The sequence below is a fragment of the Cololabis saira genome, chromosome 9 (assembly GCF_033807715.1).
Source record: "Cololabis saira isolate AMF1-May2022 chromosome 9, fColSai1.1, whole genome shotgun sequence".
Taxonomy (NCBI): Eukaryota; Metazoa; Chordata; class Actinopteri; order Beloniformes; family Belonidae; genus Cololabis; species Cololabis saira.
In genome coordinates, this window is record NC_084595.1 from 22,621,242 (window position 1) to 22,644,844 (window position 23,603).

The 23,603-nt window shown below is 40.5% G+C and overlaps 1 protein-coding gene across 2 annotated transcripts; it reads right to left on the bottom strand.

The window, feature by feature from the left end:
- Positions 1-3,183: 3,183 nt before the first annotated feature.
- On the bottom strand, positions 3,184-23,295 carry rorb (RAR-related orphan receptor B). 2 transcript variants are annotated; one of them, XM_061730837.1, is made up of 10 exons: positions 22,968-23,295; positions 7,272-7,357; positions 7,041-7,182; positions 6,421-6,852; positions 5,547-5,668; positions 5,101-5,233; positions 4,835-4,942; positions 4,533-4,643; positions 4,164-4,276; positions 3,184-3,954 (listed from the first exon to the last, which is right to left on the bottom strand). In XM_061730837.1, the coding sequence occupies exons 1-10, from the start codon at positions 22,972-22,974 to the stop codon at positions 3,790-3,792; spliced, it is 1,419 nt and encodes a 472-aa protein (XP_061586821.1). In that variant the 5' UTR covers positions 22,975-23,295; the 3' UTR covers positions 3,184-3,789. The 2 variants fall into 2 exon arrangements, with proteins under 2 accessions (XP_061586821.1, XP_061586820.1); XM_061730836.1 differs by lacking the exon at positions 22,968-23,295 and adding an exon at positions 7,952-8,135.
- Between the last annotated feature and the right edge of the window lie 308 nt (positions 23,296-23,603).

The window sequence follows — 23,603 nt, forward strand, 5'->3', positions numbered from 1 at the left end:
CAATAAATTAAAAATTTTAAACACTACTCCAATTGCACACATGTAATGCGTCAAGAAAGTTTACAAAGCATTGGTAGAGCAAACATCCCATCATTCTTTTTTATTTTTATTTTGCCTCACACACGCACACGCTCATACTCGCACATGTTTTCTTAGGAAAGGGGAGAAGGAGGTTTGGAGTGAATTTAACAAAGTATGGGAAATGCGTTTCAACCCAAGTGTATTATAACCGTCTGCGCAGCTTTCCATCCCAAAGACGGAAGATCACTGCTGCGCTCTGTTGACTGATTCTGTGTTGATGGAGTAGTGAAGGCGCATCGTGCGTTCAGTTGAACAGACTACTCCATAACATTCACAACAATAATCCTTCTCACATCATTCCCTCCCACAGCAAGTAAAGGGTTTCCAATCCACCTGATTAAGGCCGGTTCAGAAAGGCCGATCGCTTACCGATTACATATCAATTCACACATTCAGAGGGTGAAGAAAGAACTTTTTCAAATCCAAAAACAAATTTAAAATTTAAAAAATCTTGCACCTTATGGGAAAAAAAAGGAATTGTTCAACTTATTTTTGATACTGAGTTTACCCGTAACCCACTGCCCACCCTGTCAAAAGAAAAAAAAAAAAGAAAACAAATCTCATGAAGCCCACATTGTCATGAGAGGGGAAAACGCAAATAAGCCCCAAATGTTTAATTGCAATGAAACGCCATGCAAATAGAACAGAACAACAATAGGCTAATAGTAATAGAAGAATAGTAGTCATAATAAGAACAATAATAATAGTAAATAGTAGTAAAATAAAAAATAATCTTACAATGCAAACATGACAGTAGTAAATGCCTCCAGTTCTTATTGCTACAGTATCTTACTTACAGTGTTGGTTGCCACTTTTTCTCGCCAGCACACTCCCCCTCACAACCCCATTCCACCCCTTTGATTCACAGTCTAATGAGGGAAAACAAAAATATCACACACAAAAACTTCATATTAAGAGTTGGAATTCACTGTCCCTGGGGTGTTGAAATGGTGTTTAAATAACAGCTAACTTGTGGACTTCCCTCACTGTCCCAAGAGCAGCAGCAGAAGCAGTAAACATGATCACACAGTAGTGGCAAGAGCAAAATGTGTAGTATGCTTTTGTTATTTTTCTTTTGCAATGCAAAGACGCTCGTCATATAGTCTCTACAGAAATATGGACAGTGAATTCATGCTCTAGACGCACACGGACACACACACAGTCACACATAAACGTATGTCTATCAAAGCCTTGTCTGGGCAGATTCCATTGATGGCATACATTGGCAGCATATACCTTTTTTTTTAATCCAAAAAAGTTCTTCATTTATAATTTTTTTTTCTTGTAAATTTGCAAAAATATTAAATCCTCTTTTAATGCAAAGTCAGAAAAAGAGCTGCTCCCTGAGAGATGCTGTGTAGTGCATCAAGCCTTAATGAGCAAGTGATTGTCTTTAAGAGTGTCTGGTCTCTAATCTGCGGTGTGGTCAGGGCCTGAAGGAAAACCGCTGCACACTGGATGAACCAGTGAACGGATCACTGATACAACATGGAACTTAATGGATAACTTCCATGCTTGTTCCAACATCCCGCCAACATCTTTATATCAGTGGGAAAAAAAACATGTACAACAGGATAAAAATGTTAAGGGTCCCAGTGTTTCTCACATTTATAGATGGTTTACTAGTTTGACTGTCTGTGCCTGCAGTAAATTGAAAACTTGGCCACTGTGCAAAAAGATTTTGCAAATATAAGAAACCCTAAGACAGGTTTCCTTTTATAGTGCTGAAGTAACACAGGGACTGAGTCCACTCGTCGAGGCATTTAAAAATCAGGTTTAAACGCTGTGTTGGATTGAAATGCAAAGAGAAATCTCCAAAACGGTACCATCAGATTACTAATTTAGTCAAGATCCCGTATTTTGATAAAAGACTACTTTTGACCTGATTTCTTGTTGCTTATCAGAGTGCTCTTTGAAACAAATAATGCATTCAGAACATCTCATGGATGTATCCAGACCCCCCTAAAACATCTTATCACTCAGGATATTCAGATTGTTCCTTCACAAGAAAAGACAGTGACAATAACATGCTCAGGTGGGATAAATGCCCACTTACGCAAGTATGATTTTACACAGTGTCCAGATAAAAAGTATTGTAAAGTCCCTAAGTGCTAAAGATTATGAGATGACTAAGTGGAGAATAAAATCTATCAAAGCTTTCTGTATAAATTGAAAATGGAGGCTAACTGGCATTTTCTTCACATTTTTCAGTCAGTGCTTTGTTTTGTGTCTAAACTCCGGACCACATAGTGTCACACTGAAAACACTGTGGCGTCAGAGGTGGAATGTGCACCATCCGTAGTGATGATTGTAAAAAGTAATCAATGAAGAGTGAAATATAGTGCATCTGAATTAACACTGCTACCCTGTTCTGAACAGTTAAAAAAGGGGGAAGAGGAGGGAAGGAGAGGGGAGTACGATCAGAAACGCAGTGTGAAAGTTATTGCTCTTCAGAAAAAGGGTCCTTCATATTCACAGCCCGGAGTGACTGACATCCATGGACTGGATTGTGCAAATGATTTACAGTCTAATTTGTTTTGATTTGATTGACTTTTTTTTCATTGGATCTTTAATTCACATCTTTATTGGGACTTCTGTCCCATTTCTGCCAAATGTCAAGGTCCTGATTCATCAGCGACTAAGAGCAGGGAAAGGGGACGTTGGGAAGAGGTGCGGGGCTCAATGCGAGGTCCTGGTTTCTGATTAGTGGTTCTACTTGATTGTTCGAAAGCAGTCCAGCTTTTGTTGGACATAATTATTGCAGCGAAAAATAAATGATTGATAGAACAGCAAATCTGCCAGATTCTTTTTCTTGCAAAATAGAATATTTATGTATATATCTTCACCTTGAAAAGTAGTAGCAATTATCATTATTTGTTTTTTTAAATCCTTCATACAGTATGCTCTCTTTACATTTCTATACGTTCTGGTCAGAAGGATGCAGCACCTTCTGTACATTTGAACAAAATCCAGACAAGGCTTCTGTATATCAGCAAACCCGAATCCACTCCTGGCTTTTGCCCGTTATTCTTTTACAAGTCTCAACTTTACAAATTCTGTACACAAGAAACTATCAAATAAAATGAGAACACATAGACAAGGTAAAGTCAGCCGCGGTGGACTGCTGTATATTTAAATTAGAACTAACTTATTTTTAACAGAAGAAGTAGTAATACTGGAATCCGTTCTCCACTAGAAGAGTATCTACAGTAGCTTCTCTAAATCCACAGCTCCCTCCCCCATCCAACTTCTTCAACTTCACAATTTCCTTATGTGGAAAAACATAGACAAATAAATTTTTTTTTTTTTTGCAAAGTTAAACCAATTTAACTTGCACTCTTTTTTCCCAAAAATTGTTCCTAGATGTTTTAAAGTCTGTACATTTCTGGTCAGTCAGTTCAGGACACAGGTGGAAGCCCCACAGGTTGTGGCTTGGGGCACATTTAATTTATATATACATTCTTCAGACTGTATCGGTGAACAGGACGGGATAAGTGCTGGACATTCCTAGTATTGTTGGCGGTAACGCCACGTTTCTAGCAGATGAATCCTCACCTGCTAGCCTGAAACGAGCCTGGGGGAGCTCTGAAATATGCTGCTGCCACAGTGATGACACAGTCAACATGGCCACTGATGTCTTGTAATGTGAAATAAACTCAATTTCTTGGTCTTTTGCTGTTGCTGTTTTTGCATTTGAACCGTAGGCAGTCACTTGGGCATGGCCATAGCGGAATTTGGGTCTGGATTAAAGAGTTCTTTGTAGAGCGGAGGGAAAAGGACGTTGACGGTTTCTGGGTGGAGTTGCTGGAACGCCTGAAGCTCCTCGGTATGGAGCGTGCACAGAGCTGACAACGTCGGGATTCGGCTGATCAGCTGCCAAACAGAAGGAAAAGATGGTCAAGTACATGGCCATGTACACTGTCGAATTATAGATAAACAGATGAGATTTTGAATTATTGTTATTATTATTTGCATGGCTGTTATTTTTTTTTCACATATCCTTCTGTCTGTGTTTGATTTGATTGTTTTTTGGAGTTAGGCTGTGGTGGCATGACATATAATCACACAAAGGTTCAGTCTACCTTAGCCAGTGCATCCTCATCCATGTGGTTCTTCTGCATAATGTGCTGCAGAGCAAAATAAATCTTCTCCTGGAGCTTCTGAACTTTTCGAGGCTCCATCAGCCAGGGTCGATCTGAGTAGAGACGGTAAATTAGAGTTGATGCATGCAGACAGCTGAGCTGGACATACAGACAGTTAGATTTTGAGGTCAGTGTACGCAGTGGTTGAAATAAAATGATGTCATTATTTCAGCTGTGATTATGTGAGTCATTACAGATAAATATCAGCAGAGCAACAGTCTTTCTTTTCGTACTTTAAAGTGTATTCAATGCGTGCGCTGTAGACCATTTCTGTTTGTATTGCGAAAGCATCTGCAGATGCAAACTGACCTGTGGAAATTAGGACAGCTGCTGAGAAGAGGGCTATTTCCTCCTCTGTTAGCTGCAGTGAACACAAACTCTTGGCAAAGTCGAACACCGCACTTACTAAGTCATCGCAACCTTCAGGAGAAGCACAGACAAAAAGGAATGTCATTATATTTATTCTGGTCATGGATGTGCTGATGAGCAAAAATGCCTCACACGGAGGGGAGGATTGTTTTACCTTCAGATCAACACGTTTTACTCTTTTTCTTTCATTTTATTGGCCTCTTATTCACAACAATACAAAATACATAAATCTAGTAGCTTACCTAGAGCTTTGAACATCTGCATGCCTCCATACTTTCCCTCAAAGAGCACAGTATTGTTTAGAGGGTTGAAGGCTCTGCACATCCGCACCAACACCACCTCCAAACAACCTGGAAGATGCAAGCAGGAAAGATGTGAGTCTTTGAGTCTTATAATCTAACCAAACAGGCAAAATGTTTAATAACAAAGGAGTGTTTCTTTTCCCAGAGTGACATGCTAAAAGAAAAGAGACACATTTAGCCTGGCCTTGACTGTTCATACATCTCACCTGACTTGAGGAGGAGGATCTGGTCGTTCTGGCACAGCTCCATGAACCCTGAGATGCGCTTGGCGAACTCTACCACGTACTGGATTGCATGAGTGATTTGGATGGCACACTGCTGCCACAGCACATCCCGGGGCTGGAACCAAACACACCCAATGTTAGTATAAACACTATATTCTATCTTTCTGTGAATGAGATGAACAAAATGTGATTATTGCTGTGACTGGCAGTCGTCAAAAAGCTTTGAGGTTTCTAGTGAAAGTAAAGTTCAGCAAATGTTATTTTCTGTATATTTGTATTCATATTTGTATTCATTTTTATGTATTATATATTTGTATATAAAAAGAGATGTTTTAAAGCAAAGCAGATAAATGCTGATTAATGATGAATGTGGTCAGTGTTGTGTCCTGTTCCGTCTATGAGATTGCTGACACAGCTTGAGACCTCACCTTGCTCTGGTACATTTTGACCTCTTCGTAGGAATGCGTCTGCCAGGCTAGCTGCTGTAGCTCCTCCGTCGTGTACTGACATGTTTCCAAGTGCGACTTGATAATATTCTGAGCAATACGATCTGGAAAATAGGATGATTCATTTATTCCTTTCCGTACACCATGTTCAAATGTTTAATCATCTATTTATATACAGAACTTGGACAATTTCAAAACAAGCCTGAAAACCTTCCTATTCAGGAAAGCTTTTAACTGTTAAGGAGAGTTTGTTCACCCCTTCCCAGTCTCTGAGTTTTTACATTTTATTGAGACTGAACTTTTCCTGTACTGGTTTTAACTTGTTTTAATCTTGTAAGCACTCTGAGATTCCCTGAAGGAAGAGTTCTCTATAAATAAAATCTATTATTATTATTATTATTATTATTATTATTATTATTATTATTATTATTATTATTATTATTATTATTATTATTATTATTATTATTATTATTATTATTATTATTATTATTATTATTATTATATGTGGTGCAGCCAGCAGTTTTGTGCGTGCTTGTGCAGGCGATATAATAATACATAAAGAGTTAGAGACCAATGTGGACTTGAGCATTAAATTTCAAGTCCACATTCCCATTAGTTGATGCAAAGTACTTAATTTTCATTAAGTCCTCGCTACCCACCTGAGGTGGTCATAGGGCATTGAGACACATAGTCAGCCTCATAAGCTGGTCTGGCCTCATGTGCTTTCAGATTAGGACTCTGACTCACACGCTCTTCATGTGCAATGATTCATTTTTCATGTGGATAATTCATATAGGTTTGAAATGATGAACCATTCTGCTAGTTAATCTAGTGTAAGGAAATATAAATTATTTACCCAGCTCTCCCATGCTGACGTTATTGGACCCAAGCTGACTGTCCTGGTAGCCTCCATAGCTGAAGAGGTTGGGTACTGGCGTTAGATCATAAACTGGCTCCTGCTTGATGTGCTTCATGCCTGACATGTCCAGACCTGACTGGTCTGGAGACGGCTGGGTGGAATCCATCCCATAGTAGCCCCCTGGAACACCACCTCCGTTACCATGGCCATTTTTGGGTAGCTCTATGACATGACCGTTGGCATACGTGCCCCCTATTTCATGATTGAGAGTGGACAGTCCGTTGGTTAGGCTGGATGAGTAAACGCGTGCCAGAGCTTCAGCCTCGCCGGTCTGCTGTTGCCGCTGCTCCTGCAGCCGTGCCTGGTGCTTCTGGACCTCAGCGTACAGGCTATCACGTTGCTTCTTGGACATGCGGCCAAACTTGACAGCTGCATAAGAAGTACATTGCAAGGTGACAAAAAATAAACAAATGAAACATTTCCACTTTTGATCAAATACAGTTTTAAAGAAGAAGAGAAAAAAAGGCAGTAAAATAGATGTGATATAAATGTAGGTTCAGCATGCATTCGTAACCAAGTTGCCCCAAATATTGAAATGCAGATAAACGGGTCCTCACCGTCTCTGGACATTCCCAGGGCGAGACATTTCTGCAGGCGGCAGTGTTGGCAGCGGTTGCGGTTTGTTCTGTCGATGAGGCAGTTCCTCTGGCGGGGGCAGGAGTAGGAGGCATTGTTCTGCTGACTTCGTCTGAAGAAACCCTGTCAACGAAGAAGACGGGCCTCAGGTGTACTGACTGCACGACTGGACGTAAAGATTCTGAACGGTCTCAAACAAAACAAGGTCTTACCTTACATCCCTCACATGTAATGACTCCATAGTGGATACCTGATGACTTGTCTCCACAGATTTTACATGGTATAACTTCGATTTGGGCTGTAAAAAAAAAAAAAAAGCAAGAGGACAAAAAAGATTTGAGTTACAAATTGTTTTCAGATTCAGCATAGATTTTTATTTCACAGCTCGCATGAATAGCACATTGTTCCATCAAAGATGTTAGATGTCAGCTGGTGGTCTAATTTGAAGTTAAAAAGAAAAGTACATAAAGTGGTTGGCTGAAGCACCTTTTTGAACTTGTAGTGTGCGGATGCATTGTATTTGTGTGACTGCAAATTCACAAGGGCACAGTGACATGTAGACATTTATTAAGTCTTGTACGCGCTTTTCCACTAACGGGGACCCTTAGGACTGCATATGTCCACACACATGCACAGAAAAACCACACACCAATAAATCACTGTGTGCATGGATTCTTTGTGTTGCAGTTGAAAGAAAGTCCCCTGCAGGTTAGAAGGGTTTCCCATTATGACAAAAAAAAAGGTTGCATCACACTTTCTTTTCCATTCTTATCTTTTTTTTTCCAAAATTCAGACACTCATGAACACACACAACATATCCTCTAACTAAAATAATGTCTGAATTTAAGCAATCACACATGTACTAATACACTTTCTGTTAGTTCTTACTCACTGTGTATAGGCAGCTCCATGTACAGTTGCAACCAAAGGCACAGAATAAGAACAGAAACTATTTCAGCTCACAGAAGCACCTGTAATGGGTGTCTTTGAATATACTATCCATAATATATGGAAAGGGAAAGCTGCTCTTCCTGTTAAGACATGGATGTACATGGATGTAGAGGTAGGCAGGTATGCTGCTGAGATGGCACAGTCTCTATAAAGAGATTAGACAGCCCATCTAATCCTAAATTATTTCCCTGATGTGCTGTTTCCTCCTCCGCTGAGCCCCAGTTGAAACAGTCATTCATACATAATCTCCTTGCATAGTCCCACCTGTGGGCCATTCTGCATGGATTTCTACATTTTCTGAGAGGTTCAGTAACAGATAAAGTCAGCAACAAAACCTGTGCATTCATGCATATATGAATTATACCTAATTGATCCCTCTTAAGCACATTATACAATCTTTTATACTGCATTGTGTTGTGTGTTTCGTTACATGTATCTGAGTGTCTGGGGCTAGTGTGGATGCAGAAGTCCAGTTATATGACTTTTAGTTGGCTAATTCTGTTTATGTACATTGGTTTGACTTTTTTTTTAATATGTGCATCTCTCTGTCTGTATTCATGTGTGTGCATGTGCGCGTGCAAAATGTCTGTCAGAATGAGTGTGCAGTATGCATAATTGGATAATCTCTTATGAGGATCAATGGTAGTTCTGTCTGGCTAGCAATTGAGCAGGTACAGATGATCGCTATTAACTCTACCTGCGCGTCAGAGATGAATAAGAGTGTCGTTTTTGTTCGTATTTCTGGATGATGACGCTGTGCTTCAGTCAACAGAGATCCAAATAAAGAAATCAATTATTACCTGCCCATATGCCTAGCTTTTGACAGCTGTTCTCCATTGCAGAAAAAATTATGAATAATACTTTCAATGACGCATAAGTTGCTTTGCAGGGAATTGAGAAAATGAGCATGGGAAATGGGAATATAGAATTTCAGGAATCAGGATCTAATTCGATATTTTTAAATTAAAGAAATATGCAGGATAAATTACTATTGAAAGCAGAATATTTTTTACACATCTTAAAACATACATACCATATACCATTTCTATGATGACTTCATATCAATACATATATTATTTTTCTGAACAATTTAAGAAAATGATGTGTATTAAGAGAGCAATTATGGAGACAAAGAACCTTGTTACTCCATAAATTAAACTCTATTCTCGTTTCCTATATATTCACTCACTCTCTTGCCCCCTGGTGGTTATTACTAAAATGTGATGTAAAATCTGATCCCAATTGTCCAGAGGCCATGACTGGACAATGCACTCTTCTTTACTGCAATTTTCTGACGCTTTGTTACACATTTCTTCAGTGTTGTCGTTAAAGACATAGATGACCTTTAAGTCCCCTTACCGGGTTTATCTGTTTCTTTTATTATTATGTTGCCATCTAGATATAGTATCTTGTCGAAGTCCAATCCCCCAGAAACAAAATGAGATGCTTTTTTTTCCAAGTTCAAGGTAACACGGTGAAGGTTTTGAGTTAGGATGTGGTCCAAGATATGACCCAATTCAAACCAGCACTCAGCCAACTGGTTCTGAACTGGGTCGGAGTAATGCACCAGACTGGGACAACACACAGACTCCATAAACAAAGCTGTCAATGAACATGGCCTCGGACACGCTATTAATAGTCTGTAAAACAGGTCAGTTGCACCCAGAACATGGCTGAAATCAACAAACCACATAAACAGAAGACAGGACAACAGTTCGGCAGCTGTGCTTTTTATCATCTTCTTTAGCACTCATCTGTTCTCTTTCTTATTGCGGTTGCTCTTTTTGGACCCATACTTTTGGTCAAACCTTGTGATTAATATATTATTATACAACTACATTAATCTCTAAGTGTTTAAACAACTTGAAAATAATGTTTTGTAGATTGATTCTGTTGATTTTCAAGAAAAGTACTTTTTTTTCAAACTTCCCTCACTGTGTTTCTTTGTATCCCTTTGTAGATTATATGCTGTTTTTTTGTAACATAATTATGGAAGAGCCTGGCCTTGTGGTATTGTTAATTTTTTTGTTTGTAAGGATTTTTTAGGTATTAAAACAAGTATGTACATGTGTGTTTGATAAAGTGTGAGTGGATATTTGTATGTGTGGGTGTGTGCATTGTTGAGTGTGTGTTATGCTTATTGCCAGTGGGGACTGTCAGGTGGGATACAGGGAGACAGTCATGACAGCATTGCTGTTGCCAGGGTTACACCCACTCGCTGCACTTGTCTGGCTGTCACAGCAATAATGTGCTAAGCTGTTATACTCTTAAAGGAAGTGATGTCATCAGTTTATGAAGCCAACTCAGTGTATCATCGCTGTTTGTCCTGTTTTCGTTCTCTCTCTTTTAGAAGCAAAGGCTTTGTAAATAGTTCACCAGCAGACACCCACTTCCACACATAGTCAACCCAAGACTACATTATAGCCGTCGTGGTAAAGACAAAAAAAGGATGAAAAAAAAAAGGATGGTGATCCTTATATGTAGTTACACTTTTCATTAGAGACATGTAATGTCTCTGCATACACATTGTTCTTCAGTATCATCTATTTCTGCATTTCTGGCCTGAAACACGTGCCAAAATGTTAGGTATAAAGTTATTACAACTTTGCAATATTGCTATTGCTTCTCAAACTTAAAAGATGTTTTTACAGAGGGGACATCAAACGATGAACAATTACAAGTATTATTTTGTCCTAATCTTTCCACAAATATGTCTTTTATTGTGCAACAGTACAATGTCAGGACTGCAGACAGATCTGTGCAGTTCCCACACCTTCCTCCTCTGCAGCTGTGCTTTTGTAACATCTGTAGGATTTCATTTTGTATTGTCTGCTTGACAAACACAGATGTCCCCAGAAAAGCTGCTGTCTTAACGTTAGCATTTATTGTTTCAAAATCTCAGTTCTTTTTTGCAGTAATGAAAAGAGGGATTACCATCACAAAAGTGTAAAATACCTTTGACAAGATCACTAAAACAATTCAGCATGATCACTGACCTTGTTGTTGTTTTTTGGCCTTGTAGATTATAACGGGACGAATAGACCTTTGAGCGGTACACGTTCCCACTGAGTGATGGTTTATCCCAGACCCCTCTGAGCTCAAAGACATCAGTCTGAACATAGTTAATAAAAGTCTTCTTTTTTGCAAAACACATTGTGTATTTTGTTACAATTTAAGTGCCATTTGGGAATACAATGGTTTACTCTTGACCAAGTCAGACATTTCCCAGGGAAATGCCTTACATATGTGGGAATATCAACTACTGATGAATGATAGTTCTTGATACAGAGCTGATCACAGTGTCCCCTGTAGACCTGCATGTTCGCTATTAACACTGACATTCCCTCAGTTTGTTTAAATTGTTTATTGTTGTCATGCATTTGTTGACAACTGGTGTTATTTTGCTTCTCGTGGACTTTTATGCAAAATCATGATTAATATCAACTGCTAGCATTACAAGTTTGAACTAAAATCTAAATGAATCATCATCATGATTACCTCTTTTATAGCCCTAAAATGTCCCCCATCACAATGTTCTTTTGAATATGGTGCAGAAAAGGATGTAAATATGTAAATGAAGTGAAATTACTGGGGAAAAACACAAAACATTTTGCATTCATATTATCTGCAAAGAAATAAAAACCAAATTTAATGCAAGAAATATTTTGTTTTAAGCACATTACATACCATAAATGCAAATAGATTTAAGACATTATTTTGTCTTTCACCTCCCAAGACCTGGTGCAATTTTTCTTTTCTTGTTGCTTTGGGCCCCCACTGAGAAATCAAATATGATATGGACAACCCAGCATGTGATGTCCACTCAGGTGTGTGTCTTAAGAGGATAAAGTAAGGATGTAAAATAATGCATGATTTATTTAGGACATTTAATGTCTTGGTTGTACATTATAGAAGCAAAGCTGCTGTAGTGAAACTGAATTCTTAAATCATAAAGGAAAGATATCTATGGTAGGCATTCTCTTAACCTCTCTTAGCAGATATTCATTTCCAAACCAAACCGGAGCAGAATTTTTCTGGAGATCATTTTGCTCCCAAGATATGTGGTTTTCATCAGGGTGGGTGGGACCTCTTTCCATCCAGAGCTGATCCTGTCAAAGTGACTGACAGCATCTTCAGCCAGAGGGAGCGTGAGCGTTATCCTGAGGTTATTATGTAAGAGCGGGACTGCAACGCAGGCGATTCTTTCGCTAAGTGGAGGATCAGGCGTGCACCATCTCTTGAGGGAGAGAAAGATAGAACCAACTAGGGACAAGTCTCACTAAGAACAAGGCTAAGATAGTTGTTGTAATTTGAAAGTTGCACGTGTGTGTGTGGCTGATAGTGGCCGTGAGGGCTGTATTGCACTGGCACGTGTGTTGTGATAATTGATTTTTAATGAAGTGAAGATCTCCTGTGTATTTCCTGGGCTGGCCATTTCTCTAAATAGAGACCTAATTATCTACATCGCTCTGCACACAAAAAGCACGAGCCTTGCACCAGTATCTTTCCCATGCTTTGTTCTGAAGCATGTACATACTTACACACTGCATACCCTCAGAATAAATAGCATATTTAAAAGGGCATCTCACTCTGTGTGTGTGTGTGTGTGTGTGTATACTGCCAATGTAACAACAAATTAAGGCCACTAGATGTTGCAATACATGCCTAGTTTTCCTCTCCCTTTATTTTACTTTCTCCCTCCCTCCCACTCCTCTGTGTGTGTGTGTGTGTGTGTGTGTGTGTGTGTGTGTGTGTGTGTGTGTGTGTGTGTGTGTGTGTGTGTGTGTGTGTGTGTGTGTGTGTGTGTGTGTGTGTGTGTGTGTGTGTGTGTGTGTGTGTGTGTGTGTGTGTGTGTGTGTGTGTGTGTGTGTGTGTGTGTGTGTGTCTGCCAAAGGGGCAGACTGGACATGCATGTTTCATTCATTCAGCCTCCAGGGTGGGTCTGCAACAGAAACACACCCAAAGCAACACATAATATCATGCAGCAACAATAACAGGGAACACTCTAGAGGTTGGTATTTTAGTATCACAGTTTATAGAACAGTTGAAATCACTTTCTGTCGTAACTTCTGCCAGTGTAAGCCACTTCTGAAATGCAAACACAACTCCTACTGTGGTCCCAGGGGTTGATTTGCTGGGGATGAATGTGGGTGGTATCTCCACTTCATTAAAAAATATGCGTAGCTTCTTCCCAGTTAACTAGATATTTTCTGGGAAAATGAAGGAGATCAGCATTTTACCCCCCACCGCCCCCTTGTTAAATCTGAACAACTCTGGCGCTGGTTTTAGATGTCTATATACCGTGAATTATGCTACCACTCTTCTTCACCATCCTCTCCACTTCAGTCTGTTTGACTTCTTTTTTTTGTTGCTTGTTTCTGAGTGTTCTGCCTCTCTGTAAGTGGCTGTGTGACTAGGAAATCTTTTCAGTTTCTGTATTTCATGATCTATTTCCATCTCTCTGAGAAACTGTTTCAATCTCCCTTGTCTCACATAGCTTAGAGAGGAACAAGTGCTCTCTCTCCTTCTCACTCTGTCAATGATGAAAAACATCGAGAAAGCTTTTGGTGGCGTGATCGCTGAGTGGATTACTGCTCACTGCTGGGAATGGCTTATAGCGCAGTGCTGCTTGGGTTGTCTCCCCTGTGTCTCCTGTCATGTTTCCACATCATACTGTCCTATTAAAATCAATGAAATACTGCCTTGGCGTATGGTTTCAAATGGACGTCTGCTGTGTGCTTTCATACTCTCATCTCCTGCATTTTTTTACTTCCTGAAACATCTACGCAGATATTCTGAAGAGTGATGGACTGTCAATTCTCCTGTAAGAAATAAATAAAATCATATGAATATAACTTATTTTTATCTCTCTTTATTACTATGTATGTAAGAGAGAGTTCATACTATGTACTTGTCTTTGTGACTCAGAATTGTGAGGCATTTAATTTAGATGGCATTGTTTGCGAGTCCTGGGGCCTTTTTGGTTTAAGCCACTGGCTATGCAAATGCATCTTAGCTCTTAGATCTTAGATCTATTTACTACCAAATTCAATTTTTTTTGGTGTGTAACATGTTTCAGAGCCAGTTTTTTACTTGCAACCTATTTAGGTTCTGCATCAAGACATTCGTGCACCTTTTCCGTTTTTACAATTTTTGATCCTCCACCTTCAGTTTAGTTATTACCAGTATTGTGACATTGCTTCCTTCTTTCAAATGCAGTTGGAAACTATACCTCATAATCAGTAGAAAGGCTACAATTAAAGTGGTAGATTAATTGATAATGTTTAAAGTTTAACCAGTTTAGACTGGCAGCCAAGTTCTTGTCAGAGATTTTCATTGCGGACGTGCGCTGAGCTGGAACCTGGCCTGAACTGATGATTGATAATTGATTGATGGACAGAGAACTGACATACTGACGTGAAACATCCTCAATAATATACTAAAAGGTAACACGCCCCAGTACTGGTGTTATGTGCTTGTACAGTGTGCTCCGCCATGTGCAGTAGTAATAATCATAATGCCGTACAGTGGGACCACCTCCCCTCCCCCTACTGTACGTCTCCTGCCATCCAGCATGGTATTGTCCACTCGCTGCTACAGACCGTCACACTGTTGCTGCCCAAGCGTACGTACACGACCATCAGCCTCCCCTTGTACCATCAGTCGATCCTCATAACTTCCACCCACCCCACCTCCACTTTGCCAACGCACTCATACGTACAAACAGTAAGACCCCACCCCCCCCCCACCCACATTGCACGCTGTATGTCAGAGGGCATGAGTTCGTCCTGCTTGCCATGCAGCCCAAAGCACTCTGGGTAATTGCTCAGATAGCAGGTCTGGGATCAGCTGCTGTTTGCTCATAGAATATTGTGTCGCAGTGTGATTGGACGCCATGGAGATGGAACAGAAGGGGGCCACTGGCTGTGATCCAGTGCATCGATTCACATTCACAGACATACGCACACGCACACACGCGCGCCACAACATGCTCCCAGACACACATTTAGACAGACAGAAGCCCACATTCAGGCATGCTCCAATGCATTCATTACTGTTAACCACTTAAAAAAAAACAGACTTTACAATATGTTTTTCACGCTTGGACTTTACCACTTTACCTCTAACGCATACACACTCACAGACACAGTCTCCAGCCCAATGCAGCATGTGCCCTCAGCAAGAGAAGAGAAGATGGAGGTGTGGGAAAAAAATCCACAGGGCAAACCTAGTTACTGGCTTAACCCCCCCCCCCCCGACATATGTGTGTGTATATATGTATATATATACACACACAAACACACACACAGACATGACCCATATGCCTCTCCCTCTCATGGCAACTGTACACATTCAAGCCCACACTCCCACCCCGAGGTGACCTGCAGGACCCTGATGGCCTTTGACCTTTCCTGAAGGGCCGAGACAGTGCATCAGAGTAGAAGAAGCGACTGCATGTGTGAGATACCTGCATCTGGTCTTTATCATTCTGAAATCAGCCATGAGAACAACATTCATATCAGTGTGTTCAAATGCACAGAAAACACACACACATTCGCCCTCAGAAAGATAAGAGAAGCATTCTGAATCTGTTGTGCACCTCTTTTCATTTAGTTTCTTTATCCTCCCATTAGCAGGCATGCATGTGTGGACACCGAGAGGCGTTCATGTTTTGTTTGGTTGAATTCAATAAGTGCAAAAAGGAATATATCAACACAAACGAATATTGACGGATATAATGTCAAAAATAATATTTTGTTGGCAATGACCATCCTCCCTCAACCCCACGCTCCTCCTACTATGGTGTTTCTCTTGAGTCTAATTGCAGATGACAGTGTGTGTGTGCATGTGTGTCTTTGAGGGGGAAGGGAGTGCAAAGGTGGTTATCCCAGCACAGAAAAAGAAATAGAAAGACAGGGACGTCCATGCAGAGAAAAACAGAAAATTGCTTCAAGCTCTTACATAAGGTAGATGGGAACGTTCTCTCAGTTTTTGCTGGAGTCACATCCTGCGTAGCAACAGTAATTGATCGGTCAGATAAAATGAGAAATCAGGAACATCATCATAAATGAGATTGAATGGACTTCAAAGCTTTAATGAAAAGAGCAGCACTCAGTGTTAATGGCTAACAGAATTAAATCACTGAGAGATGGATGGAAACCACTCTTTCCCTCAAAATTTGATTGAATAGTGCTGAAGTTGTTCATGTATGCCTGCATGTTCCAGAAAGGCTCAGATGTAAAGTATAGACAGGCAAAACCTCATACTAACATGCAAGAAAAGTTCAGCATAGACTTGTGATCAGGAATCACATTTACCGAATTCCTCTATCAGCTTTGGACAATTTCTGGTACTTTATGCCTAAAATATAAAATGAAATACTGTACACTTGAAGCCATTTATCTGATGATAAACATACATAATGCATTGAGAAAGAAAAAATAGGGAAGCATACGTTTATCTTGAAAATATGTCAGTATGTTTGCAATATAGGTCTGTTGTCAGTTAAATTGTGTTTTTGGTTTAATGAAACAGTGATACAACCCGTTTAATTTTTTAGTTGTAAGATCATTCAGAAAGTGAAGCACCAAACAGTTACTTATTATTTACTGGTTAAAGTATTCTCCAACTTCTTGTGAGTGTACCTTTACAACTAAAATAGGCTGAACACGAGCATGTGAATGAGTTCTCATTAAACTTAACATTTGTTTAATAAGGGCTTAACGTGTGTGTGTGTGTGTGTGTGTTTGAGTGCATCTGTTAAAGCCAGTGTGTGAGCATGCACATGTGTGATTGCATGCGTGCATCCTCTCCCAGGGATGGCCGTTAATAGCTCGCCTCAGGCAACAATTTAACTCAGCCTAACAAGGTTCTCCCCAAAGTGGCCCCAGGGGCATCTCTCACAGAGACAAATTGATCACAAAGACTATCAGACAGCTCGGATCGGCTGAGCTTGGCTCGGCCCAGCCCGCACCATTCCTTCCTTACCTGCTGTATCGTGCTCTCTGTTTGCAGGAGGACGATTAAATGATTTAATGCATTATGAACATTACATCTGATAAATACAATTTGAGAGAGCAAAAGCACCAGAGTCTCATTTTTTTGTAATTGTGTTCTCTTTGTGAATTGCAGGAGACTTAATGTCAGCAGCTTTGCACATGTGATCACCCTCACACACACTCTCTCGCTCTGTTTCAAGAGACACATTTCAGGATGGGGAGAAAAAGAAAGGCTAGACTGAGTAAGAGTTCCTTCAATGAGATTACTAGCACTAAAACAGACTAATCTTTGTCATTAAGAAAAGATGCTGCAGTAGGTTAAGTCACATTATAGGCTTATTGTAGCTACTGTGTCTTATTCACCTGCGTACCTGCTTACGCTGAACACCTTCACAGAGAGAGACATCTACTGACATCACAAAGCTAATGTGCATACACCTCATCTTTCATCTTCATACCTACAGTGTGTCAGGAGAATAAAATGTACAAATAAAAATAGAAAGAAAGACTACAATAATTCAAATAAAGTATGTATGATACTGTCAGTGGCTGTTGTAATGGATAATTAGGTATGAGATATGATTATGTACAAAGTAGCTTGAAATGATACATGGACACACACCTTCAGTCCCTCATATGGACTTATCTGCTTTCAGTGTTAGCTAACGTCTAGGTGGTTTGCAACTGTGGACTTTGCTATTACAGATACTTGCGTTAATCATTGCTTCAAAAGAGCAAGCACAATCTCAGGACGTGATAGTTTACATCTGTGTGTCTATGTGCATGCGTCGTGCATGCAGGTAAACACAAATAGTGTTTTGGCCACCCCTCCTGAGTTTTTTGCATGGGAACACACTCTCTTGCTAAATCAAATGTGCACACACATCCACAGTTGTGGTATTATGTAACCTTTAAGTCTCTCACTTACTGACTTACCCTCCTCTTTTCTTATCTCAATCATTCACTCACACTTCTCTGCATTGGTTTGTCCTCTGTCTGCCCCTAAGATCCTCACTTCACTTTGGGAAAGATCAGATTAATTTGCTTTATAAAGTCACTGTAATGAAGTAGAGACTAAGCGTAAAGCAGGAAAAACAACATATCCTATTACTTTTCTTTCCCCTGACCCTGACGAGCTGGTTAAATTGATATTTTCCTCTTGCATTTATTCAGCTTTTCTACATGACAGTAACAAATGACATTAGAGTATACTGTTAAAAACCCTTTGGACTATCAGAGACGACGCTCGGTATTTCCCTCCACAAAACCAGATCATTTATGATAATTGCTGTCTCTCTTTTCATATCTGGCTTGGTTTCTGTGCTTAATAAGAACAGTTGCTCTCTTCCCCAGGTTATTTACTTAAGTGTAAATCAGAGGAAAATGTTAATATTGAATAGTATTGTGCGTCCACTGAGACAGATTGCATTCATGGATGAGTAAAACTGACAAAACAGAAGAAGCTGTCACAAGACTCCATGACTTCAAGGCAGATTTAGAGTTTAGGCGTGGTACATGCTGAAATCCCTCACGGCAAACACACAAACTGGAGCGTGCCGTATAGCCTGTGCTTTGTGTGTATTAAGATTAAACAAAGAGAGAGAATTGAAGGAGGAAAGAAACTGTTCGCCTAGACTACTGCAGAGGGATAAAGCCAACACAGGGTGCTTGCTAAGCCCATGCTAAACAAACACGGGCTGTGATAGGGACTCTGTGGGACCACAAAACCGCCATCCAGGCCTCTCGCTCACACAGCAGAGCGGGATGTTTCACGCAGACACCGTGAGAAAGGTCAGGCAGACGCACACTAGGTGTGCAGTAGACTGGCGGTATGTGAAGACGGGTGAAGAAAGAGCGGGAAAGCAAATGCCAAATGCAAGACTGGGTGCTTGCGGATGTATGTGTATACCTGTTGCAAAAGCACTCCGGTTGCACCTCAGTCATTCAGTAGGACTGAGTTGAGGGATTAACAGTGTGGCCTGCATGGGCTTGGGGTAATCTCTCCCCTCTTCTTACATAACACTGGGCCATTAGTCAGCACAAAAACACAATAAACAACACAACAACGCTGAGCTTGACAACTGACCACAAATGCACCAAAAGACACTGCCAGCCAGAGTCGCTCCGGCCAGCTGCCCGCTATTGTGTGCAATAACTGATTTCACAGAGCAGAGAAACAGATTTGGTTAAAATTATGTCTCTCTGACCTGCTCTTCATCAATCACTACCGTATGACGTGAATCTGTTCATATTGTGGATTATCTGCTCAGATATAGGTGCAGATATAAGTACAAATGTTACTTAATAATGCACGCTTACTGTGAACAATTATGCGTAATTTCTCTTGTGCCAGCTTCGAGTTGTGTAAACTCACAAGCAAAGTTGAAGCTCTTAATGAATGCCGTATTAACACTTGGCTCACAGCTATAAACACTTACGGTGTAGTGTCAGACTGAGGTTGTGTGTGATGTGTGTTCCTCTTAAACATTACACAGGCTAAAACTTAAAAACAATCGATGAAAAAAAATCCTATCTATAATCTCTTTTGGCTATAATCAAATTTTTAGCATTAGCCATAAACACAAGCCATCGAGCTCCATAGATCAATCTGCAACAGACTGCTTCCGTTGGCTTTGACTAAAAATTGATCCTTGGATGCTTTTGAGCTGGACAAATCAATGTTCACACAAGCCTCCGAAGCAAAGCAGGATGGGACTAATTCTATTGGCATGAGGCCGTCATGCGTAGTAATGCAGCTTTTTGTGTGTGTGTGTGTGTGTGTGTGTGTGTGTGTGTGTGTGTGTGTGTGTGTGTGTGTGTGTGTGTGTGTGTGTGTGTGTGTGTGTGTGTGTGTGTGTACTTGGTTTTCTCTGCATTCGTATGTGAACACAGCAAGTCTCCCAAGGTAATCTAAGTAACATCCGATTTAGAATCAACACTAATGAGTTGTCGTGGGTTCCAGGAAAACATCTTTGTTTTTGTCTCCTCGCTCTTTTTTTTTTGACACCAGTTGTCATCACTTCACTACTTTAGTCTCTTCTCACACTCCCCCAGTTCCTATTATTTCATCGCTCCCCATGATGGATGAGGAATGTGATTGACAAATATCGCTAACAGATCAAACAACAAGCCCTTCTCGCTGAACTCTTCGCCCTGTCGGAAAGCAGAGCATCTATATGGCAGAAATGTGAAAAAAATCATAGGTATTTTCCTGTAATCCAAAACAGATACAGGCACACGCTGTGGATACTAATGTAAGTATCCAACAACTGAAACAACTGACGAACAGAATACACGCGGACAAAGCCGGTTCATGTTTTCATGGTACTTCAAACACTTGCACTGAGTTTCTGTGAGCTCTTTAATAGAAATATTTCATATTGTTCAAGTCTAAATGAAACATTTGGCTTAAGAGTTTGATAATGTTGACTGGCTCTGATTTAAACTGGATAAATCATGTCAAATCATTCACATCAACTCAAAATGTCATGCCCAAAATATATCTTACCATTGTTACTGACATTTTTTTATTACATAATTTACTTTATTGTTTTGTGTTTTTTTTTTAACAGGAAGGTGATCTGCAGACAGTGCCAGCGTGTTGCTGTTGTAAATACATAAATAATTATCATGTTTATAACCCTAAATAACGCTGAACCTTACTTTGAGTGCTGATGCTGATAAGACCCTCGTGATAATATGGGGTCAGTTATTTTTTCGCTGTTCCGGGCTGGGCGATGCTGTGACATCATCTTCGGTCAGGGCTTCAGGAGTTGTGGCTTTTGTTAAATGATAATTGCCACGGCTCATGAGAGGCCTCTATTTTTTTATAACCTTGGTTGTGAGCACATTTTTGTGTAAGGACAGCCTCGACTCCGCACACACACACACACACACACACACACAGGTTGGGAGAGGGGGCCGCACGGCCCACACTGATTTAATTCTATCTGACAAAACCCTTTGGGGCGTGCAGAGGGAGAGAGGAAGATGGTGAGAGAGAGAGAGAGAGAGAGAGAGAGAGAGAGAGAGAGAGAGAGAGAGAGAGAGAGAGAGAGAGAGAGAGAGAGAGAGAGAGAGAGAGAGAGAAAGAGGGAGAGACATGCTGAAAGAGGGGTGAGCGAGACGCTTCGGGGGCCTCTCCTGCCAACTACAGCTATAAAGTGAAAGCAGGAGCTTTCGGTATGCCCCCCACCACCACCTCCACCTCCAAAGCCTTCCGTGCACGAGAGTGGACGCAAGACCCATTAAAATGTGGATAAAATACAAGCTGCATGACGGAGGAGTTTGCCATGAGATCACAGAGAAACAAGGAGGAAGGTGGGCTGTCTGGTCTTCCCCTTTTTTACTGGCCCAGGGTTTGACGGCCTGAAGTAGCAGAAACACTTATAAGATATTCAACCACAAAACCATAGATAGATAGATAGATAGATAGATAGATAGATAGATAGATAGATAGATAGATAGATAGATAGATAGATAGATAGATAGATAGATAGATAGATAGATAGATAGATAGATAGATAGATAGATAGATAGATAGATAGATAGATAGATAGATCGTTTATGATTCTTGTTTAAACATTATTTTACATTTATTTCTACTTAAACTGAATTAAAGTTTTTTTTCTTTAAGTTATTAAATACTTTTGTTGCTTAATTATTACTGTTTCCTCTTATTATGATCAATGCTAATTTCAAGAATACCATAAGCACAAATATGTTGGCAATAATTTTGGCCAATATTTCTCCTTTAATAAATAATAGAAAAATTATTCATACAAAATATGAGGATAATAATGCAATAATAAAATGTTTTTTATAATTATTATTATTTTGTAAGAAACTGAATTTTAAGCAGAAACTGTATTTCAATTGGACAAAATATACTTATTTTGGCAAATAAATATACCACAATGTGAAGCTGAGACTATCTACAGGTGGGATAAAATCCAACAATTTTTTTTCTCATATTTAACTCTGTAACATCCTTTAAACATCTGAAAACTCTTTTGTGTGTGTCACACAAGACGACGAGGAGTTTGAGCCAGTTAAAACAGATTAACTTTATGTCTAAATTCGAGTCCACGATCATCTATCTATGGGTGTTGCAACTTTGCGTCACAGATAAGGCACGAGGTTTGGTCTATAGTGAATACAAATCCAAGAAACCTATCATCCGACGATAGGAAGGGACAGATATAAAAGTGTTCATGTTGAGCTTCAAACGACCCACAAACTTTACAAGCTGACTGATTAGAGAAAAAAAAATATTTAAAGCTAATTCAAGTGCAAGGAAGGGTTTAAGCTGAGTTAACCCTTGTGTCATCGTGGACATGTGTGTGCATGTGTGTGTGTGAGAGAGAGATACAGATTGTGTGAGTGTGTGCACACAGGACGATATTGACATTGGATTTCAACTTCCACGGTGCGGGGCACAGTGGTAATGGAAATGGGTTAGTGGAGCGCTTGAAAGCAGCGTATCCCTCCACACCATTCCGTGTTGCAACAAAATAAAGCATGTTTTTTGTTCATCGCAGGACCTGAGCCGGTGTGATGTCTGAGCGTGTGCGCGCAGATCCAGCTGCTGTGAAGTGGAGCTCCAAATATCAACTGCTACTTTTTAATTTGCAGCCGCAGACCAGAGACCCCAGCGGCTTTGAACCTTCTTTTTGCCAAAACTGCATGTCCTGTCCACGCATACGCACCCACAGAGTCAAAACACATGCACGGATAAAGCCTGAATTATGGTGCTGCGTAAGGATCCGGATGAACTTTTACGCGACACTGGAGACAACTCCAGTCAGTGTGGTAGTAGGTGTAAAGAAAGTGACAAAAACAGTTATGAAGGGAGGAAAAAAATAAACCAGAATAAACTTTCAAGGCCAAATGTGTGATAAAGCTTGTGTGCGCAGTGTGTTTGTGTGGGAAAGTGTGTTTAATTTAAACTGGTCTTACCTCGCATGGTGATGGCGTTGCTGGAGCTGGTGCTGGGGCTCGCTTCCCAAAACAGCAGTCATGAAGAAACAAACATAAACACTTAAAGAAAAGGGGGCTGCGGAGGGAAAGATCCTCGTTTTTTTCAAAATCAACAATAACAAGAGCGAAGAGAGCGTAAATGACGTGCGTCAGCGTCCACTGGCTGCCCTAAGAAGAAGCGTCTCTGCGCTAAAGGCATCCCACACCGGCGGGCTGAGGTCGGGCGGTGCGTGGATCGGTGCGCTCTGGTCGTGTGGCCGTTTTTCTCATGACATCTGCGCTCTCACCTCTAAGGGAGGGTTTCACTGTTTTCTGCCGGCTGAGGGAGGGAAGAGCGTATAGGAGAGGCTTTACCCGGCGGCCCGGATTGGACTGGAACACTTTCCGCTCCTCCCACTCTCTCCTGCTCCCTGCCTGCAGCCACGGAGCGTGAACACACACACAGACACGCACTCACACACAATTACAAATCTGTGAAATCTTTTTCTAACCTCACTTTCAGCCTTACGCAATTTAGGTATTTCTTTTTCTTGAATGCACCGAAGACAGTAAATCTTTAATCTCGTCCCGGATGTCACCGCCTGTCTATAGTCGGAGGAGTTTCCTTATAAGAAA

Excerpts from the sequence above, each read along its gene's own strand:
- rorb (XM_061730836.1), bottom strand. Across the intron at positions 6,853-7,040 it reads CCTGGGAATGTCCAGAGACG|CTGTCAAGTTTGGCCGCATG; the intron begins GTGAGGACCCGT and ends CTTCTTATGCAG. Across the intron at positions 3,955-4,163 it reads ATGAGGATGCACTGGCTAAG|CTGATCAGCCGAATCCCGAC; the intron begins GTAGACTGAACC and ends TCTGTTTGGCAG.